At 42.1% G+C, this 21,561-nt stretch overlaps 1 protein-coding gene across 1 annotated transcript in view; it reads left to right on the top strand.

The window, feature by feature from the left end:
• The window catches only part of slit2 (slit homolog 2 (Drosophila)), a 503,804-nt gene that overhangs the window by 316,970 nt on the left and 165,273 nt on the right, over positions 1-21,561 (top strand). The window contains exons 6-9 of the mRNA XM_068037597.1: positions 1,866-1,937; positions 4,287-4,358; positions 5,849-6,012; positions 8,447-8,591. Of these exons, the coding sequence (XP_067893698.1) occupies positions 1,866-1,937; positions 4,287-4,358; positions 5,849-6,012; positions 8,447-8,591 (453 nt within the window). The remainder of the gene's footprint in view (positions 1-1,865; positions 1,938-4,286; positions 4,359-5,848; positions 6,013-8,446; positions 8,592-21,561) is intronic.

Genomic DNA, 21,561 nt, shown 5'->3' with positions numbered 1-21,561 from the left:
TTGTGCAGTGTTGCTAGATTGGATTTATTATGAATGAGAATAGTTGACTCTCACTGAACCCTGTGAAGTCATCTTCTGAAATTGGTAACAGAAGTTGGCAGTGCCTGACAGCTATTCAGCAATTCAGTGAAAGCCTGTAAAGTTGTAGCATTGGGTGAGGACAAGAATGGGCTTAGTTGTGATAACCCTCCCATATTTATCTGGCTGATACCTATGCAGGCTAAATCATGAAGAATAGTTGTTCATGAAATGCACTGCCAGAGACTCTGGTGCAGGCAGATTCAATCGAGGCATTCAAAAGGGATTAGATAGTTACCTGAAAAGGAAGAATGTGCAGGGTTAGAGGGAGAAGGTGGGGGAATGGCGCTAAGCGAATTGCTCACTCGGAGAGCTGGTGCAGACACGATGGGCCGAATGGCCTCCTTCTGTGCTGTAACAATTCTGTGATTCTGTGGAAGTAACCAAAGTGTGCCGATGCTTGTGCAATAACACCCTATTACAAATCACACCCTTGAGAAGAAAACATGGATAAATTGCCAAAAAAACACAGAAAAGTTCATTTTTGTGAAAACTGAAGAGAATTCTGTCACTTGTTTCAGGAATTTCTAGCCTGCAAGACACAATGTGAAAGAAAAGAACTTTTCAGTCCATCCAGCTTTCCATACCATTTATGTCTTCTCCTTAGGTCTTCGCCAACCAGTTTTCATTTCCTACCATGCCCCATTCCAAGCCTACATCTATCAATTCCCTTCGGATTCAGAAACTCAATCCCTTATTATGGATTCAACATAAAGTCACCAGACGTTATGATCTTTGACAACTGTAGGACAATTTTATTTGGGGGAGGGATCATACTTCCTTCTTTTTTTGTGTGTTTATTTGTGTTAACTTATATATTCAGGAAAGAAAAGCAAATCTTCCAAAACACTTGAAGTACCTGGACTTTGTCACTTCACTCTAGTTGTTTCAAGAAAGCAGAAAATTCAGAATTTACTCTTTTTCTAGAAACTGCTTCATTACTGCTGGTGTCCTCAAAGAGTTACGCACACAACCAACAGAATATGGAAACACTTGCTATTTGGAGCGTCAGAGATTGATATCTAGCATCACTTTCATTTACGAGAAGGATGTTATCCAAATTTTCCTTTCCGAAGATAATTTGTTAAAAATATCTTGAAAGGGTTGCTTTTTCTTCCATTCTGTATTTGATCATGGATTTAACTGCAGAGAAAATTGCATTTTATCTTCTTTCTTTGTTGACTTTCGTTACTGTCTAGTCGTTCTAGAGACTGAACCCAACATGCGCTTTGAATAAGAGAAGTCAGTGGTGTTTGCTGAGGTTGGTGGAATTAGCATGCAGCCGGGTTCTTCTGATAAATGGATTCTGTTAGGTCACCGAGGGGAACAGTGTGACGTTAAGTGATTTACAGGCCTTTTCCTTTAATGAAATTGTTTCAGTGGGATGATGCTGAAAGCTTTTAATGGATAGCTTTTCTTGATGTAATGAAATTGTATTCCGTCGGCATTTAATATAAGGTGCAGTTATTATTTACTGGAGCTTTCCTGAGCTGCGGTTGCTTGCACGTAGTCTGAGGAAAGACAAACATTTTCACTTGGTTAGTGCAGAGAGAAGAATAAATATCAAAGGCCAAAGTATTTTAAGAGCGGGAGGATATGAGTGTGCGTATTGGTGTATTTGTGTGAGTGTGCGAGAGAAAGAGATAGATAGAGATAAATATGGAGCACCTGTAAGAGCATTTCATGCAACAGGCCTAGTTACAGAAAAGCCTTAAGGGAGGCTTTGTGGTACATAACACTGCTAATATTCTGCTTCTCTAAGTTTATCCTCCTAATCTATTTAACAGGCAACTGGATTACAACCAGATCAGCTGCATTGAGGATGGAGCATTCAGGGCTCTGCGTGACCTGGAAGTGCTGTGAGTACTGCTTTCATTTGTCTCTAAAGGGCAGCCCTTTGCTTGGGGATTATACATGTATTAGTTTATCTGAAGGTTGCACTCCTTGCAGCAAAAGAGAGAGTCATGTGTTAACCAGAGAGCTAGTAAACAATTCACGCTGGATGTTAAGTCAGTTCTTCTGCAAAACGTTAGGATCTGTAAAATACATTTTCTTTCATTTCATCCTCAATGGACCACGTACTTGTGAGTAAATGTGTACACAGGATGGTACTGTCATAGATTAAATAGCAGGTTAGCTACAGCAGGTCAAGTAAAAATGTTTTTAGTTAAGTATATGAACAGAGGACAATCTGCATTGCTCATAGAGGCTTCCATCACCTATAGGTGTAATGGAAAACTTAGTAACAGTCCTATAGCAATTCTAAAATAAGTATGAAATAAAGTTATTGCAGCACTGCCTAAAACCAGAGATAGTTTGCAACAAGCTATTAAGGAGGTACCAAAAGGAACTTAACTACAGAGAATTGACCTTTTAATGTAGTAGTGGAGTCTGGTCAAGAGAAAGGCAAAGCCTAGGAGAATTTGAAGCACTTAGCACATTCTTGACATGTTTGGCCTTGGGACTTTATGCTGTACATTCTTTGGATATTTGTAGATATGTGAGGATGCCAAGAATAAGTTCCCCTTTTCACAAATATTTAGATCACTAGATGTTCTAAACAAAAGCTGGCCCCTCCACTTGATCAAAGGGTTACACCCTGAGTAACTGTTTGGTTCTTTTGATCAACTTACTTGATCCTCAGCTCAGTTTGTTTGGAAAGACTGAAACCATCACTTGGTTTCAGTAGCTGTTAAAGATCGCGTCAATTAATGCTAAACCTTTTGCTGTAGACAAGAAAGAGCCTTTCAGGAAATTGCACATATTAACTAACCCTAGCCCACTTGGTTTTCAAGCAGCTGATTTACGGCATGTAGTTAAAATGTCTGCTTCTTCTGCTGGGAGAAGGGGTGCTTTGCATTCACTGTGATTGTTGAAAGACTAGGTTTTCTTTTCAACAGGCAGGTTCTAATGTAGTATACACAGTTTTAATGTTTTAGAAGTAACATTCAAATGTGCTTACAGTCTGTACTTATTGCAATTGGGCTTACTGTCTTTTTAAATGGCAGTTAAGACACCTTTCTGGAAACTGTTGATTTCCATGACAACCATTCAAAGAAAATAGCATCAGTTTTCAATCTTTTGCATTAGCAAAATAACTATAAAACTCTGTACAGTCCTTGAAGAACACTGTCCATCTAGGTAATATGGTGAAGAACTGTAAATTTCAGTGCTTGAAAAAATGAATCTTTCTTTTCCCTTTATATGTCTTTCGTCAATCATATTCCACCTTGGTTTTGTAATAATTGCAAGCATTCTGTGAAAGTACTTTCTGTAAATGATTGAGGTTCTGCTAAGATTGTCAGCGGGAGAGGATAGCAGTTGGTATAGCTTAGAGGAATGGAAAAGGCAAGGAGAGGGAGGTTGATTTTTTCGACCTTTCAAGTCCAATTCTTACCGTAGGTACATCTTCCCAAAGAAACTAGAAATAATCCCCTTCAGCTCAAGGGTTGTTTACTGATCTGTGACTGAAGTTCTGATTTGCCACCTTCATTTGCTATGAACAGATACTGTTGATGCAATGAGCAGATACTGGATTTATCTTATCAAAACAAAGCACCAGGGTTGCTCATTCTCTACGTACTTGCAACAATGAATAAACCACCGTCTAAACCCCACAATGAAGGGTGATACTTTATGTTAATTGTAACTGCATTTCTCACAAGGGCCCACATAGCAGGCATCATTGAAAATTACATTTAGGAAAAATAGCAGATTTGTACTGTTTTATCAAGTACTTTTTGTGCCTTTTCTAGACATGACTATAGTCAATGGAAAAAGAAATGGAGAAAGTTATATACCCCACATTTCAATCTGACCCACACTATATTACACTGTTAAGCCAAGTAAGGAAGCATTGATTGAAAGAAAAAAGCTACTATCAGCATTTTAAAGTGAGGTATAGCGCAATACACAAGGGCAGTCAGTGTCAGTAGCTACCCTCTTCCTCCTTTTCAAAGCTCACATTTCCATTCTGTTATGAAGCATACAGTTGTGAATAATGATATTACATCAAATACTCGGACTTCTCACAGAAAAAGTGGTCTGTTTGTAGTTCTTTGAACTTCCCATAGGAAGAGAATACACTTATTCCCTCACATCATTAGTCAGAGACTCACAGCTAAATCAACAGTATAAAGCAATTAAAATGAATAATCAAATGTGAGTGTTCGATAATCTTGTAAAATTTGTTTTTTTTTCCTTCACAGTACCCTTAACAATAACAACATCTCTCGACTCTCAGTGGCAAGCTTCAACCACATGCCCAGGCTTAGAACCTTGTAAGTTAAAAGGAAAAGTGGTACTTCTAAGAAATATAATTTGTGTCATACTCTTGGAACTCAAGGAAGAAATGTTGTCTGAATTAGTGATATCTAAATAAAGCAATATGGTTAAATAATGACAAGATTCCAAACCTGTATCAAAATGCACACATTGAAACTCTTTCCTTGCGTTTCAATTTCTATGTAACTGCTTCTCAAAAAATATTTATGATAATAGATGTAAGGACATTGGATAGGGGTGAATTTGAGCTTGTGGCAGATGAAATGCTAAAACTAGAGATATTTGTTTTCTTAGGTTTTTTTCTCGTTTTAATTTTATAAAACACATCATGTTACAGTACTACCTTGAGAGGCCCCTACACTGGAATTGCCATATTCCAAAGTACAGTATTTAATTAAAAGTAGCTGTCTGTCCAGTAATCTCCTGAATGGAAAATTAGCATGCTGGACGACATTGAGTTTCAATATCCATTAGGGTATATTTTGTTAAGATTGAATGCATTGACTAAAAGGTTCTGATGAAATGACATTACACAGTCAATGCAGTATTTCAGACAGCAGCTTGATTTATAGCTTTTGTCATCCTTTATTTTACTTTGAGGAACATGAAAGCCAGTCTGAAGTAATTTGCCTAATTTAGAGGATACATTTGTCTGATATTTTATTAATGGCGAGGTGCTTTTTGCCTGTTGGATGGGAGCCATGTTCTTGTGAAGGTCCTGTTAGGAAAAGCAGCTCACGTAATTCCCCTGCTCACTGTCATTTGCGTCTTTTAATTTCGGAGATTGCATTGAGTACAGGTCCCGAGGGGCCGAAATCTGTTAATCCCTTTTCTGTGATTAAACAAGAGAGGAGAAAATCAGAAAAAATTGATATGAAAGGAGTGTTTTATATTGAGTTATTTTCTGCTTTGTTCAGCAGAAAATGAATGTCATCCACTAAAAGGATTTTGGAGGCAGTTTTTACAGAGACTAATAATGGCAAGACTTATTGGTATTTTTAATTGGGAGCCAAAGCTTCTATTAGCATTATTTTTCTTGCTGACAGTATGCTACCACTGTGGTGCAATTTACTTCTTTTCCTTGTCGTTTGGTTAGACTTAAGCTTCTGCATTTTATAATTGTGTTTCTGGCTCTTAGGTGTTTGCTGAGCTCCTAATCCAGTCAAAGTGGTGGGGAGGTGGGGGGTGGGGGGAGAGCAGGGGGAGGAGGGGTGCTTTGAATTGATTTTGTGACAACTGAGCCAACTTTTATTAATTAATTAATCTCTGACTAAAAGGCTGCTGTCACAAAAATGCTGCTTGGAAAAAAGGGTGGAAGGATTGGAAAGGGTCCTGTCAGGGAGCCTTAAATTTACAGATGAGATTAAAGGATTGATTCCTCATTTGCTTTCCTTATTACACCAACCATGAATCTCTGAAATTGTGTTGCTCACTCTCCTTTGTTCATTTAAATGTTTTAACTTTATTCCTCACTTTTTTATTCCAGTCGACTCCATTCAAACAACCTGTACTGCGACTGCCATTTAGCGTGGCTTGCTGATTGGCTGCGGCAGCGCCCTCGAGTTGGGCTTTACACTCAGTGCATGGGGCCTGGGCACCTGAGGGGCCATAATGTCGCAGAAGTACAAAAGAAGGAGTTTATTTGCTCTGGTAGGTGGAGAAAAAGAAAGTATTGTTAAAAAAAGATTGATCAAAGCGCATGTGCGTATTGACTAAAATATTAGAAAGTTGGTCTTTTTTTTTTAAGTAAAGCGTCCACTGTGCAGACATGAGGTGCACATTACCTACAGAAATAGTGAAAGGATTATGACTGTTTATTTAACTGCTCAATCATGTGTAAAAATTTTTGACTGTTTAATATACGGTGTAAAGTCTGAAATTGCTAAATGTAGTTATTTAAAATGGATTGTCTAGTAATATATGCATATTCTTACCAACACTTGATTGCTATTTAGTAAACTGTACTTTGCTTAGAAAAGCAGAAAATTAAATGAATATAATAGTGGGATATATAGTTCTAACAGGTTCACCAATGAATCCATTTTTTACGGCATAATACCTGCAGTGAGCTGAGATATTGCAGAATATTTTAATAGCAATCATTATCGCATGTTTATAATCATTTTTCTTCACAAATATTTTCTTGAAAAGTAATATTAGAGATATTGGGCTGACAGTTGCAGCAATGTCTCAGTGTGAAGTCTGTTAGTAAAAGCTTGTTGCTTTTTATTGCTTAGATCTTTGGATGAATTATGTCTCCAGAGAATTGGGACGTAAGGGAAAGAGGGTCTCAGTTATAGTTACATTCCTTTCTATCTTACTACCATTGAGGAAAAATTAACACCTAACGTTCCTGGTGATGTTACAGCTCCTTTGAGAGTATGTTTTATGTAGACTTTGTCTTCATTAGGAAACTGGATGTGAATTATCGCTCCTACCTTGCTCACTCCTGCAAGTGACTGCCTTGGGTATTAGACATCTTTTCCTCTATTTTGATTAAGCCTAAAGATGCTTTTTTATATTTCTTTTAAATTCCGCTGTCGAGCTCTAAACATCCGAGAAAGCCTCTAACTTTAATGGTTTACAACCTTTGCTAATCACCAGTGGTTTGTTGGAAGGATTAAGTATTATCTCATTGTGTTTTTATCATTTTTTTCCCCTGCTTTCCAGAAGAGGACAAAGGCAAGTTTACTTCTGTTTTTGTTATTCTACACTTTGTTAGATGTTGATAGAATTGCTATCGGATGGGAATTGCTATCTGATCTCCAGAGTTCTGTCCTGAAGCAAAGCATTTTTGAGCAATCCCCTAGAGTTATTTTTAACTCCTGTATGTGAAAAGTAGGTGCTAAATAATAGGGTTTATTTTCCTCATTTATCATTGGTATCATATGACCTAGGATTTTTGATCCATTGTAATACAGAAGAGTAAATAATAGGGATGCAGTACAGTGATTTATATGTAAATAATCCAATGGAGAGGTTCAGGTCCATGTCCTAAACCATGAGAATGAAGCTTTCTGTTAATCATCTGAACAAAGGAGTTAGAGCTGCTGTTATTATTTACAATAAGCAAGAGAGTGAATTTTCTTCATAATTCCATTGTGTTTATATCATGCATTACTGCTGCCATTTAAAAATATTGTATTGCATAGCAACAAAAGATGTTCTTGAGTAGGAGTTGAGATAAATTGAACTCAGCTTTTAGCTCCTGCAGTGGTACCAGGTATTTTCATTATCTTCCACTTGGTATAAGTTTCCCAGGTGTAGCTCCGGTTATTTCACACATACCCAGCCAAACGTCTGACATAGGCACTCAGCCGAGGAGGACCAGATGTAAAAGCAATGTGGCTGGTCTCTTGGTGGAATATTTCTACCTGACAGCTGTATAGCAGAGTTTTTTTAAAAAGTTAGCTTGAATATTCATTTGTTCACCATCAGATCTGTGCACAGTTCTTGTTGCTGTATTCTGTGGCTGCTAAGGTTGTCATTTCCAGGACTTGACATTGAGCTTTATGCTGAATGGATTTGTAAGTTTTGAATAACGAATCCTGTTCCAGATAGTATTCATAGAGAGCTTACCTAGGTAAATAATTGCTGCATCCGTTTAACCTTGGTGTTCTGAATCAATATGAAGTAATGTACGAGAAAAAGTAAATCTGTCCCACTGGGGTTGTTGCATGTACTGCATCTGTTTGGCTGGATGCTCTGGAGTTCTGATTATAATCTTTTATTCTTCTTCCCATCAGTAATATAAAATGAAAGCTACATGTTATAAATGTGGCCATGTTTGTAGATGAACTTGTTAGTGTAGGTCATGTCTAAAGTTCCCAAATACTTTTTACATAAGTTATTACTGAACAATGGGGATATAGTAGCCCTACCTCATCGGACTTATTCGATTTAAAAAAGTAGTCAGTCATTTAAATCTTATTTGGATGTCGTTGAAGTTATCCATTCACATGATTCAGCCAACTGCACTTGGCATGTGAATTATTTAATAAAGTGTCGCACTTTTAAGAAGGGAGAAGTTCATAAGTACTCTAGTTTTTGATAGATGTAATTACTCTTCTCTTCGTTCCTGTAGGTCACCAGAGTTTAACAACGCAGTCATGCAGTGTCCATTCAAAGTCTTGTCCAGCGGTCTGCACATGCAGCAACAGTATTGTGGATTGTCGTGGCAAGGGCCTCACTGAGATATCGAGCAAACTTCCAGAAAGCATCACTGAAATGTAAGCTCCTAGCTTCTTTACTCATCCGATGTGTGGTCCTTGCAGTGCAATTGCCTTGCAATTACGTGACTGCTCAGTTAAGAGTATTAACTGCTGTCGTGCGTATCGCTATGGAGAGCTGAGGAATTCAGATATATTCTCTAGCAGAGCGAAGTAGAAAGGATAAGTTGGGCAGTAGATTCTCTCAATTATACAAGGGAGGAATATGGTTGCCAGGAAGCTAAATTGCATACAGTCTTGAAAATTATTTTCACTTGTTAACTAATATTTAAAGATATATTTATTATATAAAGTGTGGTATGCGGGATACACAGTTTCATTGATAATTTATTGGGATAACTTTTGGTTTTCACTGCCTGGATTGTGATCTGGTAAAGTGAATGGAAATCAATGGAACAAAAATCAGATAGGTTATGCAACTGGTAAGCAAGCGATCCATTCCCATACATTACCACCCAGGCAGTGAAGACAAAAATCTCCCCCATTATAAGAACCTACAGTACTTGTAGCTCTTATAGGTTGCATAATGATTGAGGTTTTCAATGTTAAAGATGTCACACTGTGAGCCACATAATCACTGCTGCTTTATATCAGCCTGAGGTTGCATAATCTGTCCGTGATGGCTCAAAATACATTCTGAAATCTTTTTCAGCTACCATTTTCTTGCTCAGTAATTTCTAGTGTCTAAAATAAGGGTCTAAGTGCGCTTCCTGGCTGCTCGTCAGATTAGATGTAACCCAGGTATATTATTGGCACTAACACGAAAGCAAAATACTGCAGATGCTGGAAATCCAAAATGAAAACAGATCCAATGCACTCCTGGTAAGAACGCTTGCAGCATTGTCTGTAATATTTTTAAATTCTCAATACCCCAACAACACATCAGCATCTGCTGTTGATGGAGAGATCAAAAGGTAGAACTCCACTGGCCTGAAATGGGCTAGATTCAGCCCACTGGCTGGGGATTGGACGGCCCCAGTTTAGAACTTTCTCTGACCATCTCAGTTCCAGTGCAGCCTTGATTTTAATTGCTCCACCATTGGCAACCATTCTTTCCGCTGATGAAGACCTAAGCTCTGGAACTCTACCCACACCCGTGCCGCCCAAACCCATAAAGCTCTTCATCGCTCCACCTCTCCTTCCTTCTTTAAGACACTCCTTAAAAGCTACCTCTTTGACTAAGATCTTGGTCATCTACCCTAATATCTCCTTATGTGATACGGTGTCAAATCTTGTTTCATAATGCTCCTGCAAAATGCCTTGGAATGTTTTACTACATTCAAGGCACTATATAAACACAAGTTGCTGTTAACACCTTTCTCCACCATCCAACTATGCATATGCAATTGGAAAATCAACTAATTTTAATCTGACGACAAGAATTGTTATCCTGCTCTAACACTGATTACCCCTACCCTTTACTTCCTCCCCCCCCTCCCCACATATAGTGGCAGCATTCCAGCCTCAGCAGAGTCTGGGGGTCTGGAGGTGCGAAATGTTCCTCAGGTGCTGATGTTGCCAGAAAGTCTTGCTTAAATTTGTAACTGGTAGAAGAATGCCTTAAGGATGGCATGGATAATGTTAGCACAGGTACAGAGGGAGGTATTCTGACAAGCCCTAGATTTTGTAGAATGAACCAATGTCATCTATTTTACCACAGGTATGTAATGTCCTCTGTTTTGTGCATGTTGCGATATGTGATCTTATGCTATGACCCGGTGTCACTCTGATTTACTGCACACACTGGGCTGGATTTTGTAGTCCTGCCACCGCTTCCGGCAGCGGGTGCGGAACATGGCGGCCATCCCACATGGGACTGACGTCGCCGTGATAACACGGTGGGCAGCCACTTTACAAATTAAAGTGGCCGCCCCTCCCCCCCCCCCCCCACTATCACATGGCGGGGGCGGCCTCGGCAACGCCATTCCCACCATGACATCTGTTCAAGGAGCAGGTGCTGCCACCTTTTTTAAAAGGCTGCCAGCCCTGAAAACAGTTCACCATAACGCAGAGTTCACCCCCCCTCCCCCCCCCCCCCCATAACCATCAGCGTGTAGAGTGCACCCCTTCCCCATCTTGGTGGTGCCAGCTTTCCCTGAATGGGAAAGTGAAGGTGTGTGAGTACTGCACGTCATGCTGAAGATTGGGAACTGAAGGTAAGATCGCTGCGGTTTGCATTTCAATTCATGCAAAGATGCAATTTAAATATGCTAGCTTGGGTCCCATCACAGAGCGGCGAAGGGGCCACCATGGAGCTTCCCCACCACCTGGAAGATCAGCCTCGACAATCCTGGTGTTGGGTTCCATGGTGGCTGCTGCCGCTCTGATTCTCCGGGACTGTCCCCGCTACCCCCGCCCCCCCGTCATGGAACCCAACATCGGGCTGGGAACAAACTACAGCCCAAGAGCTGCTCACTTGACAACAATTGATCAAAGTATGCAAAACAGAGAGTGAAGAAGATTGAAAAACAGCATCACAATGAGGGGTTTTGACAGTGTAGATAGGGAGAAACTGTTTTAACAGCAGGAAGATCAGTAACCAGAGGGCACAGATTTAAGGTAATTGGCTAAACTACTTGATGGAGGCTGAGGATAACTTGTTTTATGCAGTGAATTGTTATGATCTATAATGTACTGGATGAGTGGTGGAAGCAGATTGAATAATAATTTTCAAAAGGAAACTGGATACATATTTGAAAATAAAATATTTGCAGGGCTATGGAGAAAGAGCAGGGGTGTGGGACTAATTGGATAGTTCTTTCAAAGAAGCTACACAGGCGCGATGGGCCGAATACCTCCTTCTGTTCTAAGATTTTATGAGGGAGAGGGTTACAGAAGAGGATAAATGGAACCACACAGGGGAATAGCACAAGAGGAGACAGGGCAGAGCTGTGATGTTTGAGCAGGTGACAATGTTGGATTAGCTAAGGAATGCTTCAGTACCAGAGGCCTAGAAAGATGGTTGTTGCAGAATCTATGGCTATTTATTTTTTGAAACACACTCACCTTAAACTACGCCTCAGGACGAGAGGGTATTATTAAGAAAAGTCCTGGTATTTGGTGTCAAAATAAAAGATTCCTTATGACTAGGAAGAAGCAGTGTGATTTCCTGTATCAATTAAAAGATTTAATAAAAATTAATATGTGGAAGGAAAAGTTTTATTGTGGTGAGGAGATTTTATTCTGAAGGAATCAAAGGATACAACTGCATACCTCTGCTGTGATGTTGGCACATCAGCTAAGCACATGTGCTTATTGAACAAAAAGATTCAGTCAATTGGAATGAAGAAAACCCACATAAAGATAGGATTTGGCTTTGTAACTTGTGCTCGTCATGGGTTTTCAGGCAAGCTCAGGCCCCACCAAAAATAAACTTTTCTTACTATATCAGCATTGGAGTTACATCAGAACGAAGAGAAGAGTTTGTAGTTGTTAGTTCAGTACAGTAAAGCACTCAGAGTAAGCTTGTACACTGTTCACTGCGGATGTAGAAAATATTTACAGAATGTTATTTTCCTTAAACTCTTACTGAGCAGATTTTCTATCATTTTGGTAAATCCCATAAATCATGGCCGGTCTAAGCTTCTACCTTTCCATGTTTTCAATCCAACAGTTCCCATAAGGGAGATTAAGTACAGTGTCAGCTTTAGAACCATGTATGACCAACATCTGTACACTTCATACTGCAAACTAACAACTTGTTCACATTTTGCCAGCTGTTCTGCGCAGTAAATTGTACTACAAGCATGTGTGAGCAAACTGAAGGCAGACTGTTAAACGGCAGCACGGATTTATTACAGCTTCTGTGCTGAAAGCACTTCCACAGAGTCTTGACATGTAGGTGTAATCTCCTCCAGTAGAAAGAGCCACAACAATTTTGATGAGGATGGAAGGATATACAAGCACATCAACCCTTGATACTGGGAAATTCCAGGCCTAGAGGTACAAGTGTACTGAACTGCCTGTACACCCAAGGAAGAGAGACATTGGGACAAATCTTTGTCTTCACCACATGAGCAGTAATCTGATGGAGAGGACTGCCCACCTGTTGTAGAAACCACCTGATTTTCACTCCATTGATTTTAATGAAATGAGGTTCAGGTGGGTTCGAAAACAGATGCTGTTTTGCTGTGGCAGATTGCCATCCAGGTGGTGAAGTTAAAAATTTATCTCTTACCCAGATGAGGAGCAATTATAACTAGTACACAAGGATGATGCACAGACATATAAGAACAATAGTAGTTCGATCAAATGAATCATCCTGAACTGTAAATAACATTTTACCCTCAAATTGATGGTCATAATTATACTCCCTCCCTCCCTCCCACTTGCACCACCACCATGCCCATTACCAAAATCAGAACATCAGTTTGGTTTGACATTGATACTTAGACTGCAAGAAAGTATTTTTACCTTTCTAACATTGGTAAGGCCAACATTGTGCACAAATAACACCTTCAGTGCGCTCCTCTCTCTGCTATTTCACAGGGGAAAATAACCTATAGCATTGGGCCATTTCAATTAGGATCAGCCTGTGCACATTGGAAGAGATGTATATAATAATGGGACACTATTTAGAATAGCACTAAACTAACCAGTGGAGAAGCTGAAAGAGATCTTAGAGTGAGGCTTAACACTGACCACATCCAGTCATTGTGCAGCAGCAATCAGAATGAAGAGCTATATTGTCAGATGAATAGAATATAGGGAAGATTTTACACATTTGCATTCCCAACATTGAGCATTTTATATTGTGAGCACATATTCGGAATTCAGATGCAAAGGTCAGCAGATTTTAATGGATGGAAAATCCTGAGATGGCTGACCTCCTCACCCAAATTTTGAATATGCACTCCATGCCAGGAGCAAGAATTTGTAAAGTCTACCCTAATGAGCACATCATGCTGAAGCTGTATAGTGCTCTGGGCAGCCTGCCCCTTGAATACTGCATTGAATTCTGTCACCAAGACACAAGGGAATCTTCCAGGCCCTGGAAGAAATGCAGAGGACAATAAGGCCAGTTCAGAGACTTTTGTTATGAGGAAAGATTAGAAAAATGTGGACTCTTCAGTCTTGAAGGAAAGTCTTATGGAGGTTTGATGGGCGGCACAGTGGCGCAGTGGTTAGCACCGCAGCCTCACAGCTCCAGCGACCCGGGTTCAATTCTGGGTACTGCCTGTGTGGAGTTTGCAAGTTCTCCCTGTGTCTGCGTGGGTTTCCTCCGGGTGCTCCGGTTTCCTCCCACAAGCCAAAAGACTTGCAGGTTGATAGGTAAATTGGCCATTATAAATTGCCCCTAGTATAGGTAGGTGGTAGGGGAATATAGGGACAGGTGAGGATGTGGTAGGAATATGGGATTAGTGTAGGATTAATATAAATGGGTGGTTAATGGTTGGCACAGACTCGGTGGGCCGAAGGGCCTGTTTCAGTGCTGTATCTCTCAATCTCAATCAATCTCAATCTTATAAAAGATACCAGGTGGAATAGAAAAGTTAATTGTGAGCACTATTTCAAGTTAAACAAGTTACCCATTACTGTAAAATAAGGAACAAAAGGTAAAAGAGAAGTTCAAGATTGATGTCAAGAAAGCACTTCCTCACACTGAGTGATTAACATCTGGAATTATATTCTGGGTTGGGTAGTGGAAATTAAAGCTCTAGAGTCATTCAAGTGATAGATGCTATTATGGGGGGTGGGGTGGTTCACTGGAAGGATGAGTTAAATTGGTTAAATGGCCTCCTTCTATAATTCATATCTTTCAAGGTTACTCATGTGGATGCCAGGCCCTGCTACTGGAAGCTACATTTGAAAATTGAATGTTACAGATGCGGGTATAAATCCTTTCTATTGGAGTCAGGCTGGAAAAACCTCTATGCACCATAAAAATAATTTCTACGTCTTCATCCATATTTTTAATGCTTATTTACCAATAGAAGCACATTCATGGATGAATGAATAGCAAATGTAAATTATTTGTCATTGTCCCCGATTGAGTTTTTCAACTGGACTATCTAGGGTCAAAGGGACACCAAAGGAGGAAGAGTTGGGAGACAGGGAGGACTCAGAGATTTCCTTTACTTCTGAAAGTATCCAGAGACACTAACCAACTGTTTTCATAATAATAACAAGCTTGGTTAGCTAAACATCTGAGAAGCATTTCAACTATCTCCAGACATCATTTACACATTACTTAGCACTACCAGGGGAGGGAATTCTCCCAGTTTAAGTGAAAGGAAATCTAATTTCATTTTTCTGTCAAATTACTTGGTCTTGGCTCTGTTCTATCAAAGAGGGACATCAGTAACAAACTCAGGTATCATATTTTCCTAATTATCCTATTCTCTGTTTTGAATGCCTCAAGAAAAATTCTCAGAGGCCCTAGTAGTTTGGCTATTAGGCACATTGGTAAGCTTTTCTTTCTGGTCTGTCTCCATATTTTTATTGAAGCTAAATTGCTTGACCTCTTCAAATTGTTATTCCTCATGTTTTCTCATCACACAAACATAAATCACAATGGTAAGTTAATTTGGTTGTGAATGTTAAGAATTGGAATTGGATTTTGTTCCCAGCCCGACGTTGGGTTCCGTGTCGGGGGTGGGGGGGTGCGGTGCCAGACAGTTGGAGTGGCAGCGGCTGCCACAGAACCCAATTCTGGGATTTGCCGGGCCCGATCTACCCAACGGTGGGGAAGCTCCATGCCAGCCCCTCCATCGCTCTGCGATGGGACCCCAATTAACATGTAAGCCACAGCAATCTTACCTTCGGTTCCCGACCTCCAGCGCAAGATGCAGCACTTAGTGCCTTCACTTCCCCATTCAGGGAAAGCTGGCGTCACCAAGGTGGGGAAGGGTTGAACTCTGCACTATGATGGGTATGGGGGGATACGGGGTGAACTCTGCACTATGATGGGTATGGGGTGAGGAAGGGGTGGACTCTGAACTCTGATGGGTATGGAGGGGGGAGAGGGGCGAACTCTGAACTCTGATGGGTATGTGGGGGGGGAGGAAGGGGTGAACTTTGCATTATGGTGTACTGTTTGCAGGACTGGCAGCCTTATAAAAATGGCGGTAGCACCTACTCCTTCAACAGGTGACGCCACATGCTTGGTGGGGGGGAGCCGCCACCGTCAATATGTAAAGTGGCCGCCCGCCACGTAATCACGACATTGCAATGGCGTGGGTTCCATGAGGGATGGACGCCATGTTCCACGCCCGTCGCCAATTCCGGCCAGCGGGACGACATAGCTCAGCCCCTTATGGGGTTGGTGGGTTGGGGCAATCACACATGGAGCCTTTAATGTAAAATAAAAATAGGAAATGCTGGGAACAATAGACAGATCAGTAAGCATCTATGCAGAGAGTTAACAAGTTAGGGTTGCAAATAAAATCCATTATCAGAATTGGAAAAAACTACAGAGGAAACACATGCACACATGCAAACACATGCAAACACACACCCACACATGCATAGATACACCCACATACTTGCATCCACACGTACACCCCCCCAACATACACGTATACCCACCCACACATAGACTGGAATTTTATGGCCTCCCCTCCCCCCCACCCCCGGGAGTAGGTTGGGAGGCGGGGCAGGGGGCGCAAAATCGAGTGGGAAGCAGGGGGTTCCATTCCCGTCACCGACCTGTCCCCACTGCTATTTTATGGGCAGTGGGGGAGGTGGAAAATGGCTAACCCACCCCAGGCCAATTGAAGCCCTTAAGTGCAGAATTAATTGCCACTTAAGGACCTCCTCCCGCCGCTGCTGCTGGTATATTACCAGCAGCAGATGGGCATTTTGGCTGTTAACCGTGGTAGCCTCCTTGCGGGTTCAGTGGCGGGGGCCCTCCTGATCAAATATCCTGTGTCCCACGAAGGGCTCCCCCAGCAGCTCGGGCCGCTCCCCTTAACATAACACCCCTGCCCTACATTCCAACCCCTACCCCCTTTGCTGGGGCCCAGCCGATTGTCCCCAGTGAGGCCAGACCCCCACTCACCTTTTCTGGGGCTCCTCCATTGTTGCTGGTCCTGGCCGGATGTAGTGTCAACTGCAGCCATCACTTCCAGTGGTACTGCTGGGACTGAAGAGCTACCGGCCCTCTGATTGGCCTACAGATCTTGGAGTCAGGACTTGCTGCCTCAGCAGGGCAGAAGTGCCGACTGAGGTCAATTAAGGGCCTGGGCCATGCAAAATTGCAGCATGGCTTCCAGGCCTGGTGGAGGTGGGCTCGCCCCCAATTTTTCTGCCAGTGGGCAGGGTCACACACCCATACCCACATATACACACATAAACACAAAAGGGAGTAGAGTAATCTGTAAAGTGCTGAAAAGGAAAACAGAAGATGATTAAATGGTTGATGTGATCATAATATGAGACAATAGGTAGAAACATAATAAGTCAAATAAATGTTGCATAATCGCCGTCGCTCTTGTTGCTTATCTCTTGTCAGCTTTATAATAGCAGTTTCTCCTTAGTGATTTATAGGTATTGTGTCCCAACACTGCTAATTCGTGTTACGTAGTTCAACTCTTTCAGACATATTTAATATATTGGTATCAGTATGCTGCAGGAAAGTCAACGTTGAAAGCAGTACACTGTAATATTGTGCAATTATGCTTCTCACTTGATATAGGATAGTAATATTTTATGAAAAATAAAATACCTGTAGTACAGTTTAACTGAACTCAATCCCAGGTAGAAACAGTAAGAAAAGAAAAACTTGGATTGATATAGCATCTTTCATGACCTTCGTCCTGACGCAATATCCTGCTGTTTTCCTGGTACCCACCTCCACCCCCGCAACCCTCCCAGCCCGGCACCCTGCGACCAAAAACTTGCATTTATATCGTATTGCACACCCACAGGATGTCCCAAAGTGCTTTACAGCCAATGAAGTACTTTTGAAGTGTAGTCACTGTTGTAATGAAGGAAACACAGCCAATTTACACACAGCAAACACCCACAAACAGCAATGTGATAATGACCAGATAATTTGTTTTTGTGATGTTAATTGAGAGATAAATATTGGCCAGGAGACCAGGGATAACTCTCCTGCTCTTTCTGAGAACAGGGTCTCAATTTAACCTCTCATCCAAAAGACACAACCTCTTACAATGCAGCACTCCCTCAGTATTGCATTGGAGTGTCAAACTAGATTTTAAAATTCAACTCATCAAGTGCGACTTGAACCGATAACCTTTGAAAGGACAGGTAAGAGTACTCCCAACAGAGCCAACGCTAACAAGTGGATTTCAAGCTTTTTATTGACTTCATGATCAGTTCCTATTCTTGGACCTTTGCACTCAGAGCTGATGGAAGGTGCTCAAGTAAGGTGAGGTGAAAGTGACTGCCCTTGACATCAAGGCAGCATTTGACGGAGTATGTCATCAAGGAGCCCTAGCAAAACTGGAGTGAATGAAAATCGGGGGAAAACTCTCCGCTGGTTGGAGTCATACCTAGCACAAAGGAAGATGGTTGTGGTTGTTGGAGGTCATTTATCTCAGCTCCAGGAGTCCCTCAGTGTAGTGTCCTAGGCCCAACTATCTTCAGCTGCTTCATCAATGACTTTCCTCCAATCATAAGGTCAGAAGTGGGGATGTTCACTGATGATTGCACAATGTTCAGCACCATTCACAGCTCCTCAGATACTGATGCAGTCCGTGTAGAAATGCAGCAAGACTTGAACAATATCCAGGCTTGGGCTGATAACTGGCAAGTAACTTACGTGCCACACAAGTGCCAGGCAATGACTATCTCTAACAAGAGAGAATCTAACCATCTCCCCTTGACATTCAATGGCATTACCATAGCTGAATCTCCCACTATCAACATCCTAGGGGCTACCATTGACCAGAAACTGAACGGGAGTAGCCATATTAATACCATGGCTACAACAGCAGGTCAGAGGCTAGGAATCCTGTGGCAAGTAACCCCTCACCTCCTGACTCCCCAAAGCCTGTCCACCATCGACAAGGTGCAAGTCAGGAGTGTGATGGAATACTCTCCACTTGCCTGGATGAGTGCAGCTCCAACAACACTCAAGAAGCTCGACACCATCCAGAACAAAGCAGCCTGCTTGGTTGGCACACCATCCACAAACATTCACTTCCTCCGCCACTAACCCACAGTGACAACAGTGTGTACCATCTACAAGATGCACTACAGCAATGCACCAAGGCTCCTTAGACAGCACCTTCCAAACCCGTGACCTCTACCACCCCGAAGGACAAGGGCAGCAAATGCATGGGAACACCACCACCTGCAAGTTCCCGTCCAAGTCACACACCATCCTGACTTGGAACTATATCCCTGTTCCTTCACTGTCGCTGGGTCAAATTTCTGGAACTCCCTTCCTAACAGCACTGTGGGTGTACCTCCTCACATGGACTGCAGCGGTTCAAGGAGGCAGCTCACCACCACCTTCTCAAGGGCAATTAGGGATGGGCAATAAATGCTGACATAGCCAGTGACGCCCACATCCCATGAATGAATTAAAAAAAAAATCCTGCGGCGAGTAACTCACCTCCTGTCTCCCCAAAGCCTGTCCACCATCTACAAGGCACAAGTCAGGAGTGTGATGGAATACTCTCCACTTGCCTGGATGAGTGCAGCTCCAACAACACTCAAGGATTTCAACACCATCCAGGACAAAGCAGCCTGCTTGATTGGCACCCCATCCACAAATATTCACTCCCTCCACCACCGACGCACAGTGGAAGCGGTGTGTACCATCGACAAAATGCACTGCAGCAATGCACCAAGGCTCCTTAGACAGCACCTTCCGAACCCGCGACCTATACCACCTAGAAGGATAAGGGCAGCAGATGCGTGAGAACACCACCACCTGCAAGTTCTCCTCCAAGTCACACACCATCCTGACTTGGAACTATATCTCCGTTCTGTCACTGGGTCAAAATCCTGGAACTCCCTTCCTAACAACACTGTGGGTGTACCTGTCCCAGATGGACTGCAGCAGTTCAAGATGGCAGCTCACCACCACCTTCTCAAGGGCAATTAGGGATGAGCAATAAATGCTGTCCTAGCCAGTGATGCCCACATCCCATGAATGAATATAAAAAGGATGGAAAGTACAAGAATGAGCAGCAGGATTCTCTGTGCACACCTCACGGTGCCAGGGAGAGGTAGTCTGATGAATTATCCTGCCCGCGAATGCTCTCTGTTCCATAACCAACCTCTTCTTTCATCCATTTTCTATGCAATGAAATATGACTCAAATGACTGATTGCTGAAATAATACCCAATAAAGTAGGCTGCCATTTAAAGAAAAGCTGGAAAACAGATTTGGCAGTGGAACACAATCTATACATTTCACTGTTAATATTTATTCTTAGATCAGTCCAGCAGTGAAATCAATTCAGTGGCAAATTAAGGAACCTGTTTACAGCAATTCACTGGATTGCAGGAAACTGACTAACAACACTTAGGACTGAGATTTCCCAAATGTTCTGCACACAGTCATAGAAATAATGTCAAAAACGAATTCACACCAAAAGTGTGGGTGCAGAAACACACTATTTTTATATTGGCAAGTAAAAGCAAACTCTACAGAGTCATTGAACTGGAGGCCGAGCTGCAGACGCTGTGACACATCAGGGAGGGGGACAGTTACCTGTACACTTCATACCAGGAGGTGGTCACGCCCCTTAGGATAGGGTCTTCTGGTTTGGTCAGTGGTCAGTGACAGGAGAGTGTGGCTGCAGCTGAGGCAGGTAAGGGCACCCAGAAGACAGGAGTGCAGGAGCCTCAGCCTTTGCAATTGTACAACTGGTTTGAGGTTCTTTCAACTTGTGTGGATGAGAGTGGGGGCTGCAGGGTGGATGAGTAACCTGACCATGGCACCATGGTAGAGGAAGCCATTCAAGTGGAGGAGGGAAAAAGGAATGTAGTGGTAGTAGGGGACAGTATAGTGAGGAGGATTGACATTGTTCTCTGCAGCAAAGAACAAGAGTCTAGATGGCTGTGTTGCTTGCCCGGTGCCAGGGCTCGGGACATCTGCTCAGGGCTGGAGAGGAACTTGCAGTGGGAGGGGGAGGATCTTCATGTCCATGTAGGTACCAATGACATAGGCAGGACTAGGAAAGAGGTTCTGCATAGTCAGTATAGGAATTAGGCACCAAATTAAGAAGCAGAACCTCAAAGGTAATAATCTCTGGATTATTACCTGAGCCACGTGTAGATTGGCTTAGGGCAATAAGATTAGAGAAATTAATGTGTGGCTCAAAGATGGTGTAGTAGAAGTGGTTTCCAGTTCATGGGCACTGGCACCAGTACTGGGCAAAGTGGTGGCTGTACCGTTGGGACGGTCTATACCTAAATCATGCTGGGGCTGGTGTTCTAGCGAGCCGCATAACTCGGGCAGTTAGAGAGGGTTTTAAACTAAATAGTGGGGGCAAAGAATCAAATTTGGGAAGATATGGTAAATCAAGGAGTATAGACAAGCCATGAGAGGAAGGTATTAATATGGGAAATGATAATCAGACTGTGACAGGAAGGGACAGAGCGTACAAATGTAAGAGAAAATCAACAGATAAGGCTAGAGATTAAGTAATAAAAGGACAAAACTAAAGGCTCTGTATCTGAATGCACGTAGCATTTGAAACAAAATAGATGAACTGAGAGCGCAAATAGAAATAAATAAGAGACATGGCTGCAGGATGACAAGGATTAGGACCTGAATATTGAAGGGTACATGTCATTTAGGAAGGACAGGAAGCTAGGAAAAGGTGGCGGTGTGGCTCTGTTAATTAATGACAGTATCAGCGCCAAAGAAAGGGATGACTTAAGTTCAGGAAACCAGGATGTAGAAGCAGTTTGGGTAGAGATGAGAAATCATAAAGGCAAGAAGTCACTTGTGGGAGTGGTGTACAAGCCACCTTATGTTAACCATACTGTACGACGGGGTATAAAGCAAGAAATAATGGCAGCTTGTCAGAAAGGTATGGCAATA

Source organism: Heterodontus francisci, chromosome 1 (genome assembly GCF_036365525.1).
Source record: "Heterodontus francisci isolate sHetFra1 chromosome 1, sHetFra1.hap1, whole genome shotgun sequence".
In the NCBI taxonomy this organism is placed as follows: Eukaryota; Metazoa; Chordata; class Chondrichthyes; order Heterodontiformes; family Heterodontidae; genus Heterodontus; species Heterodontus francisci.
This window is presented reverse-complemented; position numbering and strand designations above follow the sequence as displayed.